Source organism: Crinia signifera, chromosome 3 (assembly GCF_055691185.1).
Source record: "Crinia signifera chromosome 3, ASM5569118v1, whole genome shotgun sequence".
Classification (NCBI taxonomy): domain Eukaryota; kingdom Metazoa; phylum Chordata; class Amphibia; order Anura; family Myobatrachidae; genus Crinia; species Crinia signifera.
This window is the reverse complement of record NC_139219.1, coordinates 215708920-215731918: the sequence shown is the minus strand read 5'-3', so window position 1 is coordinate 215731918 and position 22999 is coordinate 215708920. Positions and strand designations below refer to the sequence as shown.

At 44.0% G+C, this 22999-nt stretch overlaps 1 protein-coding gene across 3 annotated transcripts in view; it reads left to right on the top strand.

Annotated features, from left to right (window-relative positions):
- Nucleotides 1–1060: 1060 nt before the first annotated feature.
- Nucleotides 1061–22999, top strand: part of ECE2 (endothelin converting enzyme 2) — a 103995-nt gene continuing 82056 nt past the window's right edge. For 2 of the 3 annotated variants that reach the window (XR_014471764.1, XM_083177410.1), the window contains exons 1-2: nt 11469–11783; nt 20599–20685. Coding sequence is in view for 2 of the 3 variants with exons in the window: in XM_083177410.1 (XP_083033536.1) it covers nt 11751–11783; nt 20599–20685 (120 nt within the window). In the remaining variant the exon portion in view is untranslated. Of the gene's footprint in view, nt 1114–11468; nt 11784–20598; nt 20686–22999 lie in introns of those variants that run through there. The other variant, XM_083177411.1, reaches the window with a different exon arrangement.

Below are 22999 nucleotides of genomic sequence, written 5' to 3'. Positions count from 1 at the left end.
CCAGGAGATCGGATGTCGCTTCTCTTGGATTGGTGCAGGAGAATGCACCTAGGTTTCTTTGTCTTCAGGTATCGTCATAAGGGTCATGGTTCATGCTGAGAAACCTGTTACATCCGGATCTTCTGGTTACACTGTCCTCGTGGTGAAATAACAATGAAATATGTAATAGTTCCATAACTTCTGGCCGTTACAAGATATGAACTTCTAGCTCAGACCGGAGCGCTGTGCTTGCAAGACGGAGATGCGAAATATGTACATGAAAGATTGTGTATTACCAATTTAAAATATGTGCTGTGAATTAAAACCATATTAACTATATTTTATTAAGTGAGAGTGTGGGATATGAATTTGTGTATTAGTATGGCAGCGCACTGGGTTCGCCTTATTACAAAACTGGTTATTATACTTTATTTGCGTAACTCTGCGAACCAAGATGGCAGCCATACCATTCTAAAGTGGCGTGTATGCACTTCGACTTTGACAAAGTGTACTGAGCCCCCTGAAGGCTTAATCCGGCCCTGGCTGACACATTTGCAACAACTCTTTGATTTCACCACAGACCAGAATCTATAAAGAATATTTCTAGTACCTTGAATTTGAATTTGTGCCAAGAAGAATTCAGCCTGCTATGTGGGCAAAGCAAAGGGGAGTCCCATCCAGAATGAGAAAGGTATTTCTTTCTAATATGGTGACCAATGAGTGTGCTGTTTATTTAGCAGTACATACTATTGTTCATTATTTTGTTTAAACAAGCATTAATTGCAATGGAAGGAAGAAAGATCACACCCTTCCTGTTGTACTTAGGAGACCCTATCTATAGCTATCACTAAACCCACATGTGTCTGGTGCAAGTGGATACTGCACTTTTCCTCAGCATAACATTTAGATATGTTTACTGCATACTAATCTGGGAGTCATAAGGTAAGTGCCAAGGATGTGAGTAGGAGTAAATACAGTAGGCATTGAAGTGTTCATAACAAGTTTACAGCAATTCCAGTGTTTGGAATATAACATTATTATTTTTTTACTCTGTTCTACAGAATAAAGAAGAAATGTTATCACAGGAAGAAAAGCTTCAAGAACTGAGTTCAGTACAGTGTTAACAGAATACTGGTAAGTGACAAATACACAAGGTGCAGTGCACATGGTTTTGTCAATTTGTTATGAAAATGTCGGAAGATAGGTAAGTACTGTATATGTATGTATGTGTGAGTGCATGTATGTAATTAATTTGTACTTTCATGGTGTATATGTGTTTTTATTGTAGTATTGGTTCGGCTGGGGCCCTACACGTCCCAGCAGGCCATTCAATACCCAACATGCAGGTACTTGTGGTTCACCAAGCACTTGAATATGGGGGAGGCTAGCTGGGACTTTAAGTTCCACAACCACACCTAATGTTAAATGTATTTTATTTTTTAACACTTTCATAAACATCAACCCTGCACACACCACCCAGGGTGGCCTTGGGGGCCTTTAATTGGGGGGGGGGGGGGGGGTCCCAGGGCCAGATCAAGGCTGGTGGTGGCCCAGGGACAATAACTTTGTGGGGGCCCCCACAAATGAAATCACAGCCAAACACCAACCCATCTGTGACACACAAACACCTGAGCTGCCTGTGTCTGGTGCTCCGTGAGTTCCCCAGTGCCTGCTATTGATGAACAGCTGAGCCACCTAAAGACATTGAAACTACAGTATGTGGGGGCTGTTCAGGTAGACTGGTGGCGCAACAGATTAATGTTATTGAAGAAACTGGATAGAGATATTTTAAATATGGTTATTTTATATGTAAACATAGTTGCACTGTGAATATTTGCAATTAGAGCAATGTTATACAATGAATGACTCAATGAATAAATAATCAATTAATGAATTGGCAATCTAGTACAATAAAATTAGAAATGATAGAACACAGACAGTATTTTTTTAAATATGCAATGATACAATGATGGGGAGGCTTGCACAAAGGCCTAGGGGGGTATTCTGGTCTGTCCGCATGGACCAGAATATTCGCACGGGGACTGATGGTGGGCGCATTTCGCAGGGTGCAAACAGACTGTTCACCGGGTGCACGCACCCAAGGCTGCAGCCAGGGGGCGGTGGCGGATAGTCACGCCCATGGGTAAGCCCAGCATTTCATGGGTGTTTCCATGTTAACGCTGGGCATTCCCATGGTAATCGGGCCATCACATAGGTGCCGGGAGCGTGCAGCTGACATCCCCAGATGTCAGCTGCCCACCCTCTTCCTCCCGAGGGTGCACGCAAATTGAAGTGACCTGAGAGTCCACATCATTCGATGGTCGGTGACCTGCGTGCGAACACATGCGGCAAGGGGGTGGGGGCAGCATACGCCAGGCAGCCTTGCGAATCAACCAGAATAACAACCCTAGATGCAGAGTCCTGTATCTCTTTGCAAACATACATACATAGTAGGTGAGGCTGAATAAAGACCTGCGTCCATCTAGTTCAACCTATGTTTATCCCTTGTTGTTTAGTATGTTCATGCACTCTTGGTGCAGCTAAACAGTGGTATATGGCTATATTCAGTGTGACCAAGGGGCAGAGATCCTGTCATCTAGGGAATGAGATGTAATGTATCATCTGTTTCTTACTTGGTGTGTACCCCTCTATCCTTGGGTGTTCAGTCCTTTTCACAGGTGCCTGTGCCTGTTGTCCTGTCAGTTGTTTGAGCAGGCTGATGGCGGCTTTTGGCTATGTTTCTTCTTCCTGGGAGGTGCATGGACCTGGAAGTGTGGTGGAGGTAAGCAGCTCACCGCAGCAATATGTAGGGGTGTGGGGGCTCCGGGATGGCTGCCCTTATCGCCCCTCCCCTAATCCGGTCTTTGGGGTCCCCACTACCCCCAGCCAGGGCTGACCAGTTGCAAGGTTAATGGCCGCAAGTCCTTCTGCTTGTTTATCTGTATTTTTTGGAACCAGGACCGGCTCAAAGAGCCCAGGACTGGTTATGCTAGGGAGGGAAACCCCACGCCGCTTTTTACATTTTTTAACTATCTGCACACTTTCACAGACAGAAGCATGCACGGATCTGACTGATGCATGCTTCTATCAACCTTGCCAGCCAGACCCTGTCTGTTTTTCAAGTGATTTTTGGTAAGGTTTTGTGAACGATTTGAAAATGTGCACCCTATTACATTTGCAAGTTCTACACTTTTGAAGAAAACATCTGGATGCTATTTTAAATGTACAAATGTTTGGTCACGGTAAAAATGTGCGATTTTTACTGCAATAGCACCCTTTTCCATGAGCGATTTTCCAAAAACATTCGTTTTTTGGCACTTTTCACCCCCAAAAAATCGCACATGTCTAAAGATCGCACCCTATTAAATTTGTCCCGATGTGTCTGATTTTGTTCTGTGATTTTGAGAGCTGACAATCGGAACTCGAGCTGGGACCCATTGCACAGACTTAAAACATCAGCTAACTACATCTGGTATTGACACTGACTACAGCTTTGACTTTGGATGTGACTTACAGTATAAAAAGCCCCATAGTGTTTTCTGGCATGCTTCCAGTGTGCTTTCTTAATTACTTCCACGCATGTAACAACAGCATTCTAACCAAATTAATCAGTGATCCTGACTCAGAATTACAAGTACTTAGAGGCAAATCCCCTTAATTGTATTTTTTAGTTGGTGATTTTGCATCTTGCCAAATTACTAAATCAGGGTTACAACCAGCATTAGGTATAACCATCCGGATCTGGTATTGCTATAGAATGTAGACACAAAGGGAAAGATGTATCATCTATTGCATTTTCATGACATCCATCCATTATCAGCATTTATTATCACCTTATGCATAAATAATTATACCAGGGACAGCTCTTCTGATAAAAGCTGTTCCTTCTGGGTCACTGACCCCGTATTCGTATTGCGCACACCCGTCCGCTGGTCAGCACATGCACAAGATGTGGGAGATGGATAGCCTTCAGATCCCTCTCAGAGGAATTATTCATGAAGAAGCCTACAGGTCTTAAGAGGCTTGAGGTGTTTACAGAGGGTGACATGAGAAAAGTGAAATAATGGATGAGTTAAAAAATATACTGCTTAAAGTTTAGACCTGTATGAAAACAAAAGACAAGTCAAGTGACTTCAATTGGGATTAGTAACCTGTGGTCTGACCCTATGAGGGTATACATTTCTAATGATGGTGGCCATAAACAAAATGTAACCCCCCAAAAATGGAAAAACTTACAATAACTTGTGTTGGCTACGGTCGTGTCAACCTTTTGTGCCTGATGACCTTTTATATGTCAACTTTTTGTACATGTCAACCTATTGTACCTATTGACAATTTAGTGTTGACCTATTTTCTGTCTACCTAAATACTGTAGATATTCTATACCACACTCCTTTAGATGCCAGATTGCAGAATTTTGTTCATCATTTTTGAGACTATGGTCAGTCATTCAGCTACAATTGTGCTTTATGTACTTAGTATACATTGATGTTATACTCCATCATGAAACTGCATATAGCTATAAGAATACAGAGCTGATATGATGAAATAGACTTGTACACACCCACACACACATACATGTGATCATCTCCATAGGCGAATCTAGGGGGTGGTCCGGTGGTGGACAGGACCACCCATTAGCCCATTTTGTAGCTGAGGGATGGGGCTTTCCAACGAGCCCGTGTCTCTAGCCCCCTGGGAACCGGAGATACTGCCAGGCAAAGCTGGAATGTTTTCCCTATAGGATAACATGGGACCCGCTAATTCCGACCCGCACCCAGTTCAACAGCTGCCAGTTCCCCCTTCTGCATCACTGAAGCTCAAGGTTGATGTCAGTCAAACCCAAATCGCCGGGCCTTCAATCTGATACCAGGCTGGATCCATATGGGTTAATTGGTTCCAGGGATATTGAGGTTAACCCCTTCCTGACAGAGCCAGTTTTTGCGTTCCTGACAGAGCCATTTTTTTCAAATCTGACATGTTTCACTTAAGTGGGGATAACTTTTTTTTGCTTTTACTTATCTCAGTGATTTTGAGATTGTTTTCTCGTGACACATTGTACTTCAAGTTAGTGGTAAATTTGGGTCGATACAGTCTGTGTTTTTTTGTGAAAAATACCAAAATGTCGTGAAAAAATGGAAAATTTAGCAATTTGCAAAATGTCACATTTTCTGCTTGTGAGACAAATAAACATACCACTCAAAATAGTTAATAACTAACAAAGACCATATGTCTACTTTATGTTGCAATCATTATTTCAACCTCCTTTTCATTTTTTTGGACACTAGGAGGCTTCAAATATGAATAGCAAATTCTCAAATTTTCAAGAAAATTTCAAACACTGATTTTTTTAGGGACCAGTTCAGTTCTGATGTGACTTTGAGGGACTTGTATGTGAGACACCCCCATAAATGATGCCATTTCAAAAACTGCACCCCTCACAGTATTCAAAACAGCATTTTGGAAGTTTGTTAACCCTTTAGGTGTTTCACAGGAATTAAAACAAAGTGTAGGTGAAATTTCAAAATTTCTTTTTTTTTGCAGAGTTTCAATTTTAATACGTTTTTCTAACGAACACAGTAGATTTTACTAGAGAAATGTGACTAAAAATTGATTCCCCCAATTCTTTTGTTTTCATAAATATCCTATATGTGGCCCTAGTGTGCACGTTGACCAAACCACAGGCTTCATAATAGAAGGAGCACCTACTTGATTTTGGAGCCTCCTTTTTATGAGATTTTTTTTTAGGCACCATGTAGGTTTCTAGGCACCATAAGTGCTAAAAGTTAGGAACCTCCCCCACAAGTCACCCCATTTTGCAAACTACACCCTTCAGGGAATTCATTTAGGGGTATAGTGTACATTTCAAACCCCCAGGGGTTTCACCAATTTTGATACAACTGGGCTGTGAAAATGAAAAAATTAAATTTTTCATTTTCACAGCTCAGTTGTATCAAAATTGGTGAAACCCCTGGGGGTTTGAAATGTACACTATACCCCCTGATGAATTCCCTGAAGGGTGTAGTTTGCAAAATGGGGTCACTTGTGGGGGGGTTCCACTGTATGGGTGCTTCAGGGGTCATTCAACCAGAATCTGTGCTGCAAAATCCAAAAATCACTCCTTCCCTTCTGAGTCCTGCCATGCACCCAACTGGTATTTTTTGGTCACATGTGAGGCATTGCCATACTCGGGAGAAATTGGGGCACAGATTTTGGGGTGCTTTGTCTCCTTCATTCCTTGTGAAAATGAAAAATTTTGAGCCAGATCTGCATTTTTGTGTAAAAAAATGTAATTTTTTACACAAAAATGCAGTTCTGGCTCAAAATTTTTCATTTTCGCAAGGAATGAAGGAGACAAAGCACCCCAAAATCTGTGCCCCAATTTCTCCCCAGTACGGCAATGCCTCATATGTGACCCAAAAATACCATTTGGGTGCATGGCAGGACTCAGAAGGGAAGGAGTGATTTTTGGTGGTGGAATGAATGGTGGGTGCTATGTCGCATTAGCAAGACCCCCGAAGCACCAATACAGTGGAACCCCCCCACATGTGACCCCATTTTGGTCACCAGCTTTGGGAGGGGGGCTGGCGCTGCGGCTGGTGGGGGGTTGGGAGGGGTGCTGGCGCTGCGGCAGCCGGGTGGGTGGGAGGGAGGGGGGCTGCCGGGTGGGAGGGGGGGGGGGGCTGGCGATCGGTGGTGATCGGTGCTGTACTTAACAGCACCGGTCACCACCGATCACTGTGTTACCGAGCGGCTTAGCCGCCGGTAACACAGAAAACGCTGCAATTGGCTGTTCACATTTGAACAGCCAATCGCAGCGATCGCCGCAAGGGGGGATGTCTGCTGTCAGGGACAGCAGACATCTCCAAACTGTCACCGCGTCTATAGACGCGGTGACAGTTTATAAAACCATGACGTATATATACGTCTTCGGTCGGGAAGTACCTCCCGACCATGACGTATATATACGTCATATGTCGGGAATATCTGTCTGGAAGCGCATATATATATATATATATATATATATATATATATATATATATATATATATATATATATATATATATATATATATATATATATATATATATATATATATATATATATATATATATATATATATATATATATATATATATGTATGTATACACATATATATATATATATATATATATACACATATATATGTACACACATATATATATGTGTGTGTGTATATATATATATATATATATATATACATATATACACATACATATATGTGTATATATATATATATATATACACATACACACATATATATATATATATATATATATATATATTTATATATATATATTTCATTATAACCCAGTTATACCCCAGTTTATTATTTGCTGCTGCTGCTGCAGCTTGCGGGGGGGGGGGGGGGTGGGAGGGGGGAAGCGCTGCGTGCGCTGGGGGAGCCGGGTGAGCCGGGTGAGCCTGCTGTTCCGGGCGGCGGAGCTGCCGGGTGAGTGCCGGTGGGTGGGAGGGGGGTGCTGCCGCTCGGTGGTGATCGGTGCTGCACCGATCACCACCGTTTTCTGTGTTACCGAGCGGCTTAGCCGCCGGTAACACAGGAAACGCTGTGATTGGCTGTTCAGATTTGAACAGCCAATCACAGCGATCGCCGACCGGGGGGGGCACCCCTGCCCCCCCTGGGCGGCGAGGGGGGATGTCTGCTGTCAGGGACAGCAGACATCTCGTAACTGTCACCGCGTCTATAGACGCAGTGACAGTTAGAAGCCATGACGTACATGTACGTCAAATGTCGGGAAGTACTTCCCGACCATGACGTACATGTACGTCAAATGTCGGGAAGGGGTTAAACCGTTTTTTTTTTTTTCATTTCTTAAATGTCATTTCATGACTGTTTATGTTCTTTGAGGGCAGATTTCTCTGGAACCAAACAGCCCAGTTTCACGGGACCAAAAATCATTTGAAGCCAACTCAAAAGTTCTTCAATATGATACTGGTCTCATGTAAATGGGTCAGTTGGTTCCGAAGATATAGCTTGTTGGTTAAAGGGGTGTAGGGAGAGGGGAGTGTTTGTCTCTCCCCCTCACACCAGAAAATGCAGGGACTAGGCTGGTGTATAAGGGGTCAGCCTGGGAATGTCCCTGCATGATCCTGGTACCACATTCCCGGGTAAATCCCTGCATTTTCTGTTGTGAAAGGGGTATTATTTCAAACAGCCGTGACCTGCAGTGCTCTGAATACAGCCGGGCAGCCCCCTGCTCTCTGCCCAGCTGTCAATGACTGTCACCCTTGCAGCTTCCGCTCCAATTTTTCTCCCCGCTTTCACCTTAGCCCGCCCCCCTTTAATCATGTGGTGCCGGCGCCCGGTGTGCTCCCCCGACATCACGCACAACAGCGCGCATAATATTTCAAATGTCCACTCGGCTAGAGGGGACACCAGGAGGGGAGTGGGAGCGTGATCTGCGCTGCGCTCTGCTCCTCTCCCCATAGAAGCAGCTGCACCGCTCTCCAACTCTCCCTGCAGCAGCAGCGAAGGCTCATATAAAAATTTACAGTAAGTGGCACTTTTGGGGGCATTGCTTAAGGGACGCTACAAGCGACAGTATGTGGGGGCATTACGCATAATGTGTGGCTTAATGTGTAAGGGGCATTACGGTGTGCAGCATCCTGTGTAAGCGGCATTGTGTGTGCAGCATCATGTGTAATGGACATTATGTGTGCAGCATCATGTGTAATGGGTACTATGGTGCGCGGCATCATGTGTAATGGGTTCTATGGTGTGTGGCATCATGTGTAATGGGTACTATGGTGTGCGGCATCATGTGTAATGGGTACTATGGTGTGTGGCATCATGTGTAATGGGTACTATGGTGCCATCAAGCAAGAACCCCCTAGCAATGAGCACGTAGTTAAGCAGCACTTATGTGGCAAATATGTAATGGGCATTACGGTTTGTTATATAGTATGTAATGGGCATCATGATGTGTGGCACAAGGTGTAATGGACATTATGGTATGTGGCCTAATGTGTAATTGGCATTACGGCGTGTGGCATTATGTGTAATGGGTATTACAAAGTTTGCTAAAATGTGTAACGGGCATTACCGTATATGGTCTAAAGTGTAATACCACACCCCATTTTGTGATGCCACGCCTCCTTTCCATGGGACCACGCCCCCTTTTTGCCGCGCGGCTACGCCCCGCAAAGGTCCCCCTACTGTTATGTCTAGTTCTGGGACCACCCATTACCATAGTTCTAGATTCGCCTATGATCATCTCCCAGCATCGGCTGTTTCCTTTCTGTGAATTGACCCCAGGTCGCTCCATCACACTGCAGTGAAACACTGCACCACAAGCTGGGTTAAATCTGTGTTCAGTCCTGCTCCCTACCCGGGTTGAAATGCCGGATCGCTTGGGCAATTTCAAGTGGGCCCTTTTACACTGCACAATGGGCCTAATTCAGACCTGATCGCAGGACAAATATGTTTCAAAATGGGCAAAATCATGTGTAATACTGTTGGGCAAATGTATCATGTGCAGAGAGAGAGAGTTAGATTAGTAGTCATGTGCAATAACCAGGGATATTTATAACAGTGTAAAAGGGGTAGAAGATACATATCTCCAGTGGTCTAATCTGACGTTTCAGGCCTTTAATCGACCTTTTTCAAAGAAAGAGAAAGGTTGAATAAAGGCCGGAAATGTCAGATTCTACTGCTGAAGATATGTCTCTTACTTACCAGTCCCAGGAGTACCATCTGTTCTTCTAGGATTGATTACGGCTTCTTCCATTTGGTGAGCACCCAGGCCAGGTAGACTAGGATAAATCGAGTTTTTGTGAGTGTGTGTGGACTAATCTGCCTTTTCTGTGTATGCTTTCATTAATTTGTATCCTGTTTCACTCATACATTTGGTATGGATTCATTTTGCTATTATGCTCAGCATAGATCTGACTTTTAAGCTCTTCCAAAAATAAATTGGCACCGGACTTACCTGTATTACAAATGGCAATCATAGCTTAGATGTATTGCTTCCTAACATTTTTTTTTTTAACAATATAGTGATCCCAGGTTTGTCTTTTTACTTTGATTAGTCCATGTTTTAGGTGGGATTTATACATCTGGAATAATAACTCTAATACATTAACTCTAATGTATTAATATTGGTTTTACCCCTAAATTGCAGTAGGCATCCACTACTGGGAGGGGGGGGGGGCTGCATTTGTGGATGAAAATGGAGGGACCGCGGAAGGTATGGGACATATCTGTTGCAATCCATAGTACATCTGGGGGATCCTTAATAGTTGCTAGTACCCCTAAAAATCACTAGGGAATATCCAACAAATATTTAATGATAAATGGGCTCCTTAGAGCATTGTGGCCTTATAAGTGTTTATGGTACTTGTGAGTTATCTGGGCTGCCGATTTTTTGATTGTATGCCTTAAGTTAAGGCATACAATCAGATGCGATGCGATGCGATATCGCATCGCATCGCATGCGATCATCGGATGCGATGACCCGATTTTTCCATAGGAATCAATGTTAAAATTGACTGAGTCCATTTTAACATGGAATTCAATGGGAAAAAGGGGTCCTTTTCATACCCCTACTATCCAAGTGGGCATGGAGTTGGATATAAACCTGTGGCGAGCGTAGCGAGCCACCGAGCCCGAAGCGTGGCGAGCGAGCCCCGCGAGGGGACGGTATTCTGTGTCCCCTCGCGGGGCTCGCTACGCTCGCCACGCTTCGGGCTCGGTGGCTCGCTACGCTCGCCACAGGTTTATATCCAACTCCATGCCCACTTGGATAGTAGGGGTATGAAAAGGACCCCTTTTTCCCATTGAATTCCATGTTAAAATGGACTCAGTCCATTTTAACATTGATTCCTATGGAAAAATCGGGTCATCGCATCGCATCGCATCGCATCCGATGGTCGCATGCGATGCGATGTGCCCGATCCGACCCGATTTAGAAATCGGCAGCCCGGATAACTCACAAGTACCGTGTTTATTATACTATAAGCATTGTTTTCTCATTTGTAGATGCTAGTGGTTTATCCTGTTTGTGAAGAGATGAAAAAGTGACTTGTTATTTATGTAACACATCTTCAATGTGCCTCTACTAATGCCATCTATGTGTAAAAGGACTGTGAGAGTACTACATGCAATGGTGTGCAATCCTACTAAAGTTGTATAGCACAAAGTCCTATAGCACGTATACAGCAGCAGACAGACCACAAGTTACAGTACAGTATATGACAGCTGCTGGGCTGCAGCCTCAGATCCCTCACTACAAATAGCCAACATCTCTTCCAAGTGCTCCCACTTGCTGCCTCTCCCGTGTGTAGGGGGCATTATTTGTAGCTGTCCTTTTTGTGCTTCTTCCCGTCTGCTGTGAGGGCTGTGACTGGCTTTCTCCATCCTCCGCATCTTTCTCTGCATTCTGTTTTCCTCTTTTAGTCTGATTTTCTCCTCTCCCTCCCTGACTGTAACATCTGATGCTCTCCTGTCCTTCCTGTTGAAGGATACAATAGGGGTTTGTCATGGTAACCAGAGCGTTCCCAGTTAGCAGCCCCAGCTTCACTCCCTCCCTCCCTCGCCCTGCCTCTCCCTCCCCCTCTCTCAGGCCTTATCTCCCTGCAGTTTGCCAAGGCTGGCTAGGATCTGTAGGGTGATCCGGGGATGGGCAGCGGGCACTGTATCCCTTGGCTCCTGCGCATGGCTCTGGATTCCCTGGCTTGGTTTATGTAGTCGCTGCTCCATCATCATCATCAGCATGAACGTTGCGCTTCAGAATCTCAGCAACAGCGTGAGTGCCAATGGGAGCTCTGTATACATACACTGCTGGGTGCACACTAATGTATTTCTCTGCCCATACATATGCACTGACGTGTGCAAGGGATAGTAACACTTATCTATATGTACCATACACCTCACTTATACTAGTATCATAATAAACACACACACACACACACACACACACACACACACACACACACACACACACACACACACACACACACACACACACACACACACACACACACTATAGCTAATTGTGAATTTAATCAATCTCTCTCTCTCTCTCTCTCTCTCTCTCTCTCTCTCTCTCTCTCTCTCTCTCTCTCTCTCTCCCTCCTTTTCACAGAATTTTAGATTATTACTCCATATTTTCTGAGAGACATTTCCATATATCTATATTTAATTATTGTACCAGTTAGTTTTCCCTCTACCCACAGACCACTATTTCCCCAGCCTGGGTTGCAATTAATTCCCATAATACTTATAAAACTTTTTACCATATCAACTATCCTTTTTTGACCCCACCAACACCATTACCTTGCTATACAGGCTGATAATATTGTATCTTTGCATTTTTCCTCAGAATAGTCAATATGTCCTTCTTTCTATGGTCAGATGCACAGTAAATGTATGTAGTAATAGTTCATATCTGCACCTGAATAACAAATAGAAAGAAAAATGAAATGAAAGATATGTACACACCTTAAAAGGAAAATCCCAGTGTGTCAGGATTGTTTCTCATGATGTGGTTTAAGAATTCTCAAGTAGCAGGGAACATTTGTGTTCACAATATGTATTGTGCACTGTATGTACAGCTTATATTGAAGTGAATACTGTATGACATATTTATTTTGGTTTTCAAATACACTTGTTTATTCCGGATTCTTCTGTTCTATGTTACAATGGGATGTTGGCAGTCACAATATCGGCATCCTGACAGCGGCGCTGTAAAAATCGCATCGCATGCGATTTGGTTGCATGCGATGCGATCAACACGATTTTTTAAGGTCCCGATGCTTAAGATAAAAATCGCTGGCGCCGTGCTAGGAAACAAGTACAAAACATAGTTACGCCCCTTCAGTCTCAAGTGGAGTAACCACTGAAATGCTGCAAGCATATGCTCACTTCTTGAGCATGCTCTGTGTTTTATCAATGTCTACTATTGTAAAGCGCAACGGAATTTGCTGCGCTATATAAGAAACTGTAAATAAATAAAAGATGCAATGCGCTCAGCAAACAGGCATATCTAATTCTGCATCTGCCCCAAAGTCAATAGTCTTTTTTTACTGCTTCAATAAAAGCCTATATTTCAACTGTCCTGTTTTGGCAGGTTGGTCATGATTTATAGACATCAAATGGGGAATGGATAACATGTAAGTGAGCGTTCTGGATGGGTTGTGGGGATTGAAGATGCAGCTCATTTTGTCCCAATTTCCCATGTGTAAATGTTGGCAGGTATGATAAAAGCACAGCTTTGCTCTAATGCTTTTCTTATCTTTAGCTGTAGTTTTCTTATCTTTAACTCGGCAGGTGGCATGTGCCCCACAGATTGCCTTAGCAACCTTCTGTTTAAGCCATAAATATAATCATAAACTATGTTGTATTATATACTTTCCATTGTGCATTATGTGCTCTCAGTATTCTGCTATCTACATCAGTGGTTCTCAACCTCGGCAAATCAGAACCCATACAGGTCACGTTTTCCAGGTCTCCCACCCAGCAGGTCCATTGTGTGTGATCAACTGTCACAAAAATCCACAGGTGACCTGGAAAACATGAACTATGTGGGGTTCTGAGGACCAAATTTGAAAAACCTGTGATCTACAACATAGTCATAATAGCAATGAGTGTTCTAAAATAACTTTCTCTAAAGAAATATACGTAGTGCAATTCAGTACGTTGATCAGTTAATATATTTATTGTCAGTGTTCCATTATGGAAGCTTTAGGGATCAATACAATCATAAGCAAGGGAGTGCGTGTTGCCGGTGCAAAGGTGTAGAAAAGTGTTATCGGTAGTGGTGCTCACTCCCTTGAAACCCAATCTCACCCCAGATTCATGGATTTTTGTATGCAGTCCTGTGGGGCTGTGTACAGAAATCCACAAGCTGGCATTACTGTAAGTGCAGCATATAGACAAGGGATAATTTGTCTTCTAATTAAATTAACCTCTGAAAATTTAGGGTGTGGAACATTTTGACGACAGTAATTAGGTTGACCGTCAATCAGTCGACCACTATTGGTTGACAGGCCAAAGGTCGATGCATGGAAAAGGTTGAAAGGAATATGTTAACATAGAAAAAATGTTGACACAAGCAAAAGGTCGACATGCCTGTTTTGTATCTATGTCGAAAAATGTCGACATGGGCATCCCCTTCCATGGCTCAATGAGTTGGCCATGCTTTGGGTACATGCCTAGCTGCACTCGGTACATTATTATATTCTACATCTATGCCCGCTGTAATGGAAAAATATGAGTTGGTTTTTGTAAAAAAAAAAATCATGAAAAATTTATGTTGACCTTTTTCCATATCGACATTTTCTATCTTGACCTTTTGGTTGTGTTGATCTTTTGAACATGTCTACCTAAAGCATGTCTACCTTTTTCATGTGTCGACCTTTGGCCTGTTGACCAATAGGGGTTCGACCTATTGACTGTTGACCTTTCGACCACATTCCCAAAAAATTATTATTTGTTGCTGGACATGAAATATTGAAATGTGACTATTCATGTACTCGGGAGAGTGTAATTTTATTATCCTATGTGAGATATTTTGACATATACATTAGTTGCTGGTCTTTACACAATGGGGGTTATTTTGGTTCAGTCTTTCTGTCAAATTCCTTCTTAGATGGACAAAACTATGTGCACTGCAGGTGGGGCAGATGTTACTTGTGCAGAGAGAATTAGATTTGGGTGGGGTTTTACTTCAAAGTGAGATCTATATTGCAGTGTAAAAATAAAGCAGTCAGTATTTACCCCGCACAGAAACAAAATAACTCACCCAAATCTAATTCTCTTTGCACATTTTGCATCTGCCCCCCTGCAGTGCACATGGTTTTGTCCATCTAAGAAGGATTTTGTCAGAAAGAGTGAACTAGAATAAGGCCCAATGTGAGGTGTTCTATTAGAGCATGCCTTCACCTGATTCTGCCTCTATAGTAGGTTTCTGTGTAACGCCCTTGGAAAGCTCCCTCTAAACTTCTAAAGGCTGACTGAAGGATACAAGACACATGGCTATTCCCACTCCCTGATATGCAGGTCCGGTGTAAGGCTTCTCATCACCCTAGGCAAAACTTTGACCTACAGTACTGCACCCCCCCCCCCCCCCCATACTGCCACCAATAACCACTTTCCAACCCCAAAGGCATACATGACTAACATTCCGTAATGGCAGGGAGGCTCACAAAAATTGGTTGGTGCTCCCAGCCCCACCCCAGGAACGGCGGACAAGTCCCCTGCTTTCCCTGGAGGCCTCCCTTTGCCACCCACAACAGAGTACAAGGAGGAAGTGGCAGCAAAGTAGGGAAGTATGCCTCAAGGGAAAGTATGGAGCTGAGTTCTGAGAAGTTCCAGAGCAGATACCTGAATTAAGTACAACAAGGATCCTCAGAGACATCCTTGATTTTTTGATAGGCAGACTTGGTGGCGCCCCCCAAAAGCCCGGCGCCCTAGGCAAATGCATAAAGCTGCCTAATGGTAGAGCCGACCCTGCTGATATGCATTATGTTGCTTCTGTAGTCGACAGGAATTCGAGCCACATTAGGAGCAAGAAGAAGCATGAGACCCACAGAAAACAGTGTCTCCTCACGTAAACTTTTTCTGCAGAGAATTTGGGAAAACTGCCTGCTCCAGGTGAACAGGAGCAAGTTTGGGTTTACAGCAGTGCATAGCAGAAAATCTCCTGGGAAATTTAATAAGGCCTTGCAAAATGTGGAGACACGCCCCTGAGCTGTGATTAGCAGTAGCTGTCAGATGTTCCTGTTGTGTGCCCCTACAGGTAATTAGGCAACTGCAGATCTGGTGAGACAGGAGGTCTGAGTTTGGGCAGGATGTATTAATATACATCGCTGCCCTTCGCCTGACCACTGCGATGCTGCCACATATGTACTAACATATGCGGCAAGCATCGGGTTGCGGTGATGGAGACCCCCACGATACCTGTAATGTGGTGTGCGGGGGTCTCCGTCACATCCCGGCGGCTGTCAGTGTCCCCCTGCGTCTCCTCCTCCCCCCTGCAGCCGGATGTCCTCCCGACTGTGACACCTGCTGGGGGAGGAGGAGGACGATGGGAGGGGGGGTCGCGCGGACGGCGGGCGGTGATAGAAGCCCATAGGCTTCTATAGGGTATTGCCACCCAGAGGGTGGCGATACCCTGCCCAGCGGAGACGGGGCGGACGGGTAATGGTACATAGGAAAATGCGGTAAAACCCCTGTTTTACCGCATTTTCCCTTTAGTACATCCTGCCTCTTTCCCGCCTTGGAAAACCCAGCCTTCTTGCTTATCCGAAATTATAAAAGGAGAGGCCAGGGAGGACCCTTCTGCTGGCCATCTTTACTTCATCTCCGCAGTGGGGTGTATATGTTGCATTCTCAAAGCAGCAACAGTGCTTCACCTTATGGACCAGCTTCTACTTTCCTAGGCTTGTAATTATTTTGTCACTACTCACTAGTGGAGTCAGCTGTAGGTTCTTAAATGGGCTGCTAGATTAAACTAAATGTCTCATAAGGTGTGTTATATACATTTATTGGGCTGCTAGTTTAAAGTAAAGATGATAAAAAGCATAAATGTGCTGCTACTTTGAAGCTGAGTAGACAAAAGGTGGTTTATATAGGATAAATGTTCTGCTACTAGCAGGTCTTCTAAAATAGTCTAAATACTGTAATTGTAGTTTAGTGGTCCACGGGCGTTGATGATTTTTTTATGTGGCCCACACTGTGTTAAAGATTTAAGACGCCTTATCTCATACAACTGTGTTAGCTGCCATCTCTATCGCCACTTACTGCAAACAAATAGATGTTTTAGTGCCCAGGGCCGGCGCTACCACTAGGCAGCTTTAAGCAGCTGCCTAGGGCGCTGGCTGCTAGAGGGCGCCCCTTATCTATTTAACACTTAAATGAAGCAGCGCCGTGGGTCCTGTGAGCGTCCGACATTTTTCCCCCAGCACCTTTTATAAAAACAGAACATTTCCACGGTTGCCGGGAGGTAGGAGGAGGACGATAGAATAACTGAGCAGTGACTAGCGTGTTAATCCAGAAGCAGGGGCCCGCCCACCCACACATCCCTCACCTCAGTCACTATCACCATGATAGGAGAATGTTTGGGAAGGGGAAGGGGGGTGTTAGTGGTGCCATGCTAAGAGAGCGATGAGAGAGAGGAGAGCAGAGATAGGGTGGGAATGGGATTAAAAATAGGGGTGTGGTATATGATCCCGACAGTGGGGATCCCGACAGTCATTAGCCCGATGTTGGGATCCCGTCTGGCCAGACTCAGACAGCATGGCGAGCGCAACAAAGCCACGCAGCGGGCATGGTGGCTCGCTATGCTCGCCACCTATTCTTTTCTCCCTCTATGGGGGTCGTGGACCCCCATGAAGGAGAATAGCCGGTGGCCATCGGGACCCCGAGTGTCGGGGTTTTGACTGTCGGGATCCCGACATCGGGGTAATGACTGTCAGGATCCGGACTGTCGGGAAACTGTCTGGCACCCAAAAATAGGCCCTGGCGTTTAAAGTACACAGGCTCACCTTGGCGACAAAAGCGAAGGATGTAGTTTTACTCCGGAAAAGGGTGTGGCCACTTAAAAGTTGCGTGTCCTTGAGTGTAGTGTACCACACCATATACAACTTCTACACATTATATACCAAAATACTAAACCCCATTATAATTGCCCCTTACATATGATGCCAAATGGAATTAGCCAAAATTCACATAATGCCACATGGATTGAGCCAAAATTCACATAATGCCACATAGGTTGAGCCAAAATTAACATAATGCTTCATAAACAGGGACATTGTGCGCCAAAGGCGCGCATTAAAAATTTACAGGGGTGACACTAGAATGCCAATTCATATTCAGTGACAGTCGGCTTCTGTCACAGTGTAGTAACTGGCACTACAGATAAGATAATCTTCGGCCAGTATCTCCGAGACCCCCATAGTGATAAAAATGTGGGTCAGGCACATTTCAACATATCCACACCCCCTTTTGATGTGCATGTGCTAGTCTTCATACTGCACCAGATGTCGCCAAGATAAGTGATGACCTTACATCAACTTTTTTTATCTCAAGTGTTAATCTATATTTGCTTAGTAATAATGTACTGTATTTCGTTAATACTAGTTTTACATTAAAATTGGTTATTTTTCATTTTCTTTTATTTTTTTTGGTTATCTCCTGATAATAGCTGTCCTTACGAAAGAAGACTTTCTTTCCAAAAATGTTGGGAGGTATGGAGAAGCCCATAATCATTGTCATGCTTAGTACATTAATACACAAAATGTTGTCAAAACACAGAAAAAGGAGGTTTTACCTGTTAGGAACCATGATTAATGGTTCAGTTCTGTTTTGTGTTCTGTTCAGCTAGTGTTTGGAATTAGACTCTCTGGTGGCCTCCAGTGGTAGGTCTGTGCCATTACAGCTGTATATTCTGTGAGCTTAATTCATTCACAAGTCTGCGAGGTAAGGAGCTCGTTAGTACAGCTTGGGAGCTGTCTGGATCTTTTTCAGCTGATTAATCACTTGAGCCCTTCATAGGGGATTCTCTCTAGCTCTGCCCTGCCAGTGATAGCTTCAGTTCTTGTGTCCTAGCTTCCTGTTCCTGTTGCAGGTAGCTGCTAGTTCCTGTTTCCTGCTGGCCCTCTGTCTGTTACTGCTCTGTTAGGAGCTCACCAGCCGTCTGCTGGTCATTAGTTATTTCACCCTGCACTCAGCCCAGTGCAACCTTCCTGGTCTTTGGCAGTTCCAGCCTGCTTTACTTTCAGTTGCAGAATCCTGTCTGTCTGCTCCAGTCTGTCCCAGCCTGCTCTTTACCATCCTGAGCTGCTGGATGTTCCACGGTCTTGCTGTGCCAGTTCCAGGTCATGTAAGTGCTCCTGTGGAGCCTGGTTTTGTTCCTTGTTTATTTATAAAGTCCTGGCAAGCTGCCATATTCCTTCTCTGCACCAGTGTCTGTCAGCGCCAGGGAATTCTTCCCTGTGGTGGTTCCCTGTCTCTTCAGTTGGTTCCTGGTCTCGTGGGTACCCCTGCTAGGGGCCTGGTTTATTTAATTATTTCTTGTTGCTCTCCGAGCATATTGTTATTTACCCACCCTCTGCTTGGTGTGCAAGGGTGTCCTTTCAGCAGCAGTACGCTGTATCCATATTTGCTTTTGTTTGGGTACTAACTCCCGGTGCCTTATTCTGTGTTCAGTGTTCCGTGCGTATTGTTTGTGGCGTGCTTTTTGGTGTGGTGTAATTTATTCTTGTGTATGTAACGCTGTCGCTGGTGGTTGGCGACTAGGTCGCTGGTGCAATTAGCTGCGTTAGTTTCGGCAAGTTGCCTTTTTCTTTAATTTTCAGTAAGGCTTCCTTAGCCAGATTACCTTTTGACTGTACACTTAGGGGGTCCCTGGTTCTTTGCCCTCTCATAACACCTGGCTGCACCGGAGCTAGGGCGGGCTTAACTCGCCCTTTCAAACGTGGCGGCTACAGGCAAAGCCTAGTATCTGCAGGAACTGGTCACCTAACTTTGGGGGTCAACAGAGTCAGCGTAGGGTCCCGCCGTGGCTGTCCTAAACAGCAGTCCCGGCTGCGGGTTCACACCCGATACCATAACATTACCACATTGTCCTCTTATTACATGCCAGTGTTTCTGAAGTATACATTCTGCAGGCACAGGTCTGAGTATTTAAGTGAAACCATTATAATGTGGTTTTAAAATGTTTGGTACTTGTGGATTATCACGGCTCCCATCGCATGCCATATATAGTGGCATGCGATGCGATTTTTGCCGTTTTGACAAAATTGCATGCAATCGCATCCCATGCGATTTTTCACTGAAAAGCATCCAAATGCATTGGAATTAGTATGAAACATGTTCAATGGCCCCCAAATGGCATTTTTGAGGCTGTACCACCCCCACTATCAACGCGAACCCGAAGCGTGGCGAGCGGCGGCGGTACGCGTCCTACGACCTTTTCATACCCCCACTATCCACGTCGGCGTAGAGTTGAGAATAGAAAGTGTGGCGAGCGCAGCGAGCCACCGAGCCCGATGCGTGGCGAGCGCAGCGAGCCCCGCAAGGGGACGCGGACACCTGTGAAGCCTGTGAGGGGACGCGTATACCTGTGAAGGTATACGCGTCCCCTCGCGGGGATCGCTGCGCTCGCCACGCATCGGGCTCGGTGGCTCGCTGCGCTCGCCACACTTTCTATTCTCAACTCCACGCCGACGTGGATAGTGGGGGTATGAAAAGGTCGTAGGACGCGTACCGCCGCCCCTCGCGGGCTCGCTGCGCGCGCCACGCTTCGGGTTCGCGTTGATAGTGGGGGTGGTACAGCCTCAAAAATGAAATTTGGGGGCCATTGAACATGTTTCATACTAATTCCAATGCATTTGGATGCTTTTCAGTGAAAAATCGCATGCGATGTGATCGCATGCGATGCGATTTTTTTCATGTACGATGGCCATCGTGGGAGCCGTGATAATCCACAAGTACCAAATGTTTTGTCTGCTTTTAAATATTTAGAGTCAATATTTATTGTAATAGCTAGGGTTCTTTGTAGTATCTATCTCTTTATGTAGATTTAAACATGTTCTGATCTGAGCTTTTATTTCCAGATGTCTGACTATAAGCGTGCCACATTTCATGATGAGGATGTCCCGGATGCTACAGGGGAGACCGCATCAACTCCTGATACGGTAGAGGTAAGTACACACTGAGCTTGTCTACGTCACCTATGTTCTATCGTTTAGCGGATATTCACAATCAGTCCTTATTGTGAGGACCTGCGTAACATCAGCGGCCCATTAGAACTCCTCCAGCGGTGGGATTAATCCAATTAACAAAGTGCCTAGAATTTTCATTTACTTACATCTTTAAAATTCCACCAAATCATCTTTAATAGAGGGATTAAATGTGCTATTTATAATAACTGTGATGACCCTATGTGACATTATGCAATCTTAATTAAACTTTAATTTTAATGGGTTGTATTAATAAATATACCAATCGTGTATTTTTACAGACAATCCTAATGTTGTTTTGTATAATGTATCCCTACACAATAGAAATAGCGCTACTTTCCTTTTCCATTCGTTTTTTTGTTTTATCTGGGGGTGGTAACTGGCCATATAAGGGGAGTGCCAAGAAAAACGCAGGCATGTCATAAAAAATGGTAGGTGGGTCTAGGGAAATGTAGGCATGCCCAAGCGTTTTAGGGGAGGGCGTGTGACATTGGCTCCGGCCTCGATCAGGCTGATTTCATCGCAGCTACAGAATAAGTCCATGACTACTCTGGGCAGTGATGAGTGGTGACCAGTGGAAAAATCAATAGCTGCTACGAATGATTTTGGACATTTCTTCGCTAGCCGTACACATCTATTCGCACAGCGTGCTCATTAATTCACAAGGTGGGAATTCACTATAGTGGCGCGTCGTCTACCTGTTCATATAATACATTAATCGAAAGAAAAGCTGGTAAAAGTATATAAAACCATGGCAATTGCACAGTGTTCACTCTGCACTACTACATAGAAGTGTTATTAACCCTTTTAGTGCCAAGTGGATTTGTCAGAACAGATGCCAAGCAAACATATGTGTTCATCATAATGACCGGTAATGTTTATCTTATTTAAGAAATATAATCTTTTTTTTTACACAAGATTTTTTTTTTTTTTATCTTTTTCTTTTTTTTCTTTTCTTACACAAGATTTTTTATTTGAATTTATATAACAAATGTGAGTGACGCTGGCAATTTGAGCAGCTATTTTACACATCTCTCACAGAGGTGTTGGCACTCAAACGGTTATGGTTTAGATAGAATTGTCCAGCTAATTGTTATATACAGTGTTTTTTTTATTATTATTAGTTATGAACTCATACCTACATAAACCTCTTATTGTTTCCAGCATTTTAAAAGAAGGACCTCATTTAGGGCCTAATTCAGAGTCATAAGCAAGAAACGGTGCCCCAGATGTATATTTGGCTGTCATAGCCTCCCACCAATATAAGAGAAATGTCTATTTTCTGTACTGCAGAGTAATATTGTCTGGTGATCACCAGAAGCTAGCTACCCCAAGACTACATAATTCCATAGAGGGGACTCACCTATTTCAGATATATGTGCCCACAGTTTTGCAGGGGTCATTATGGGGGTGATAGGACATGTAGCACGTTAGCCCCATGGACATTTTCTGTAGCGTAGGGTAACATTGTCCTCTGATCACAAAGTGATTGCCAGACAATAAGTACTAATGGACCCCCTCTTTCTAAAATGGGTGCCCCTTTACTATAGGTAGCCAGATTGGGGGCTCTTTACCCATGCCTGGACTACATTATTTATCTGTAGAGCAGGAGTTAATATCTAATGGTCAGTGTTATCACCAGACATTGACTTTAATGTGGGGTTTACCCTCTTTCAAATGAGGGAACCCCAATGTTTTTTATGTTATAGAGAAGTGGTTTCAGAACAGTCACCACAAGCTGGATCAATGAGGACAAGGTGATTTTTTTGGGAGGGTATTTTTTTTATAATCTACCCACTGCTGTGGAGCACAAGTGGGGCTCATTCTCTACACTGCGGGTGTGTCAAGGCTTTCTTGTCCTCTACAGAACAGAGGTTAAGTGTTGTGGCTACATTACATGAAGGGGGAAATTTACTAAAGGAAATTTGTAAAAAATAGGTGTATTTGTATCCAGAAATACACTTATTTTTGACATTTACTATCCCGAAAATACGGCAATTCGTATTGATGTGCTATCAATACGAATACAATTTGCCGTATTTTCGGTTGCTAGTATCAATTTGGATTCCTTATTGGCCGTATTAGCCATGTCCATTGTGATCATTGCAGGAAAGAAGTTTCACATTAGGTGTAAAAAGTAAATAAATGGGACGGCATTTGTTTTTCATTTCATTTCATACTCACTAATCAAACTACCAAGGGGAATGGGTCATAATGTTGACTGTATGAAGGTCCACATGACTCACATTTTTTGACCCGAATTTTGCTTAAGTAG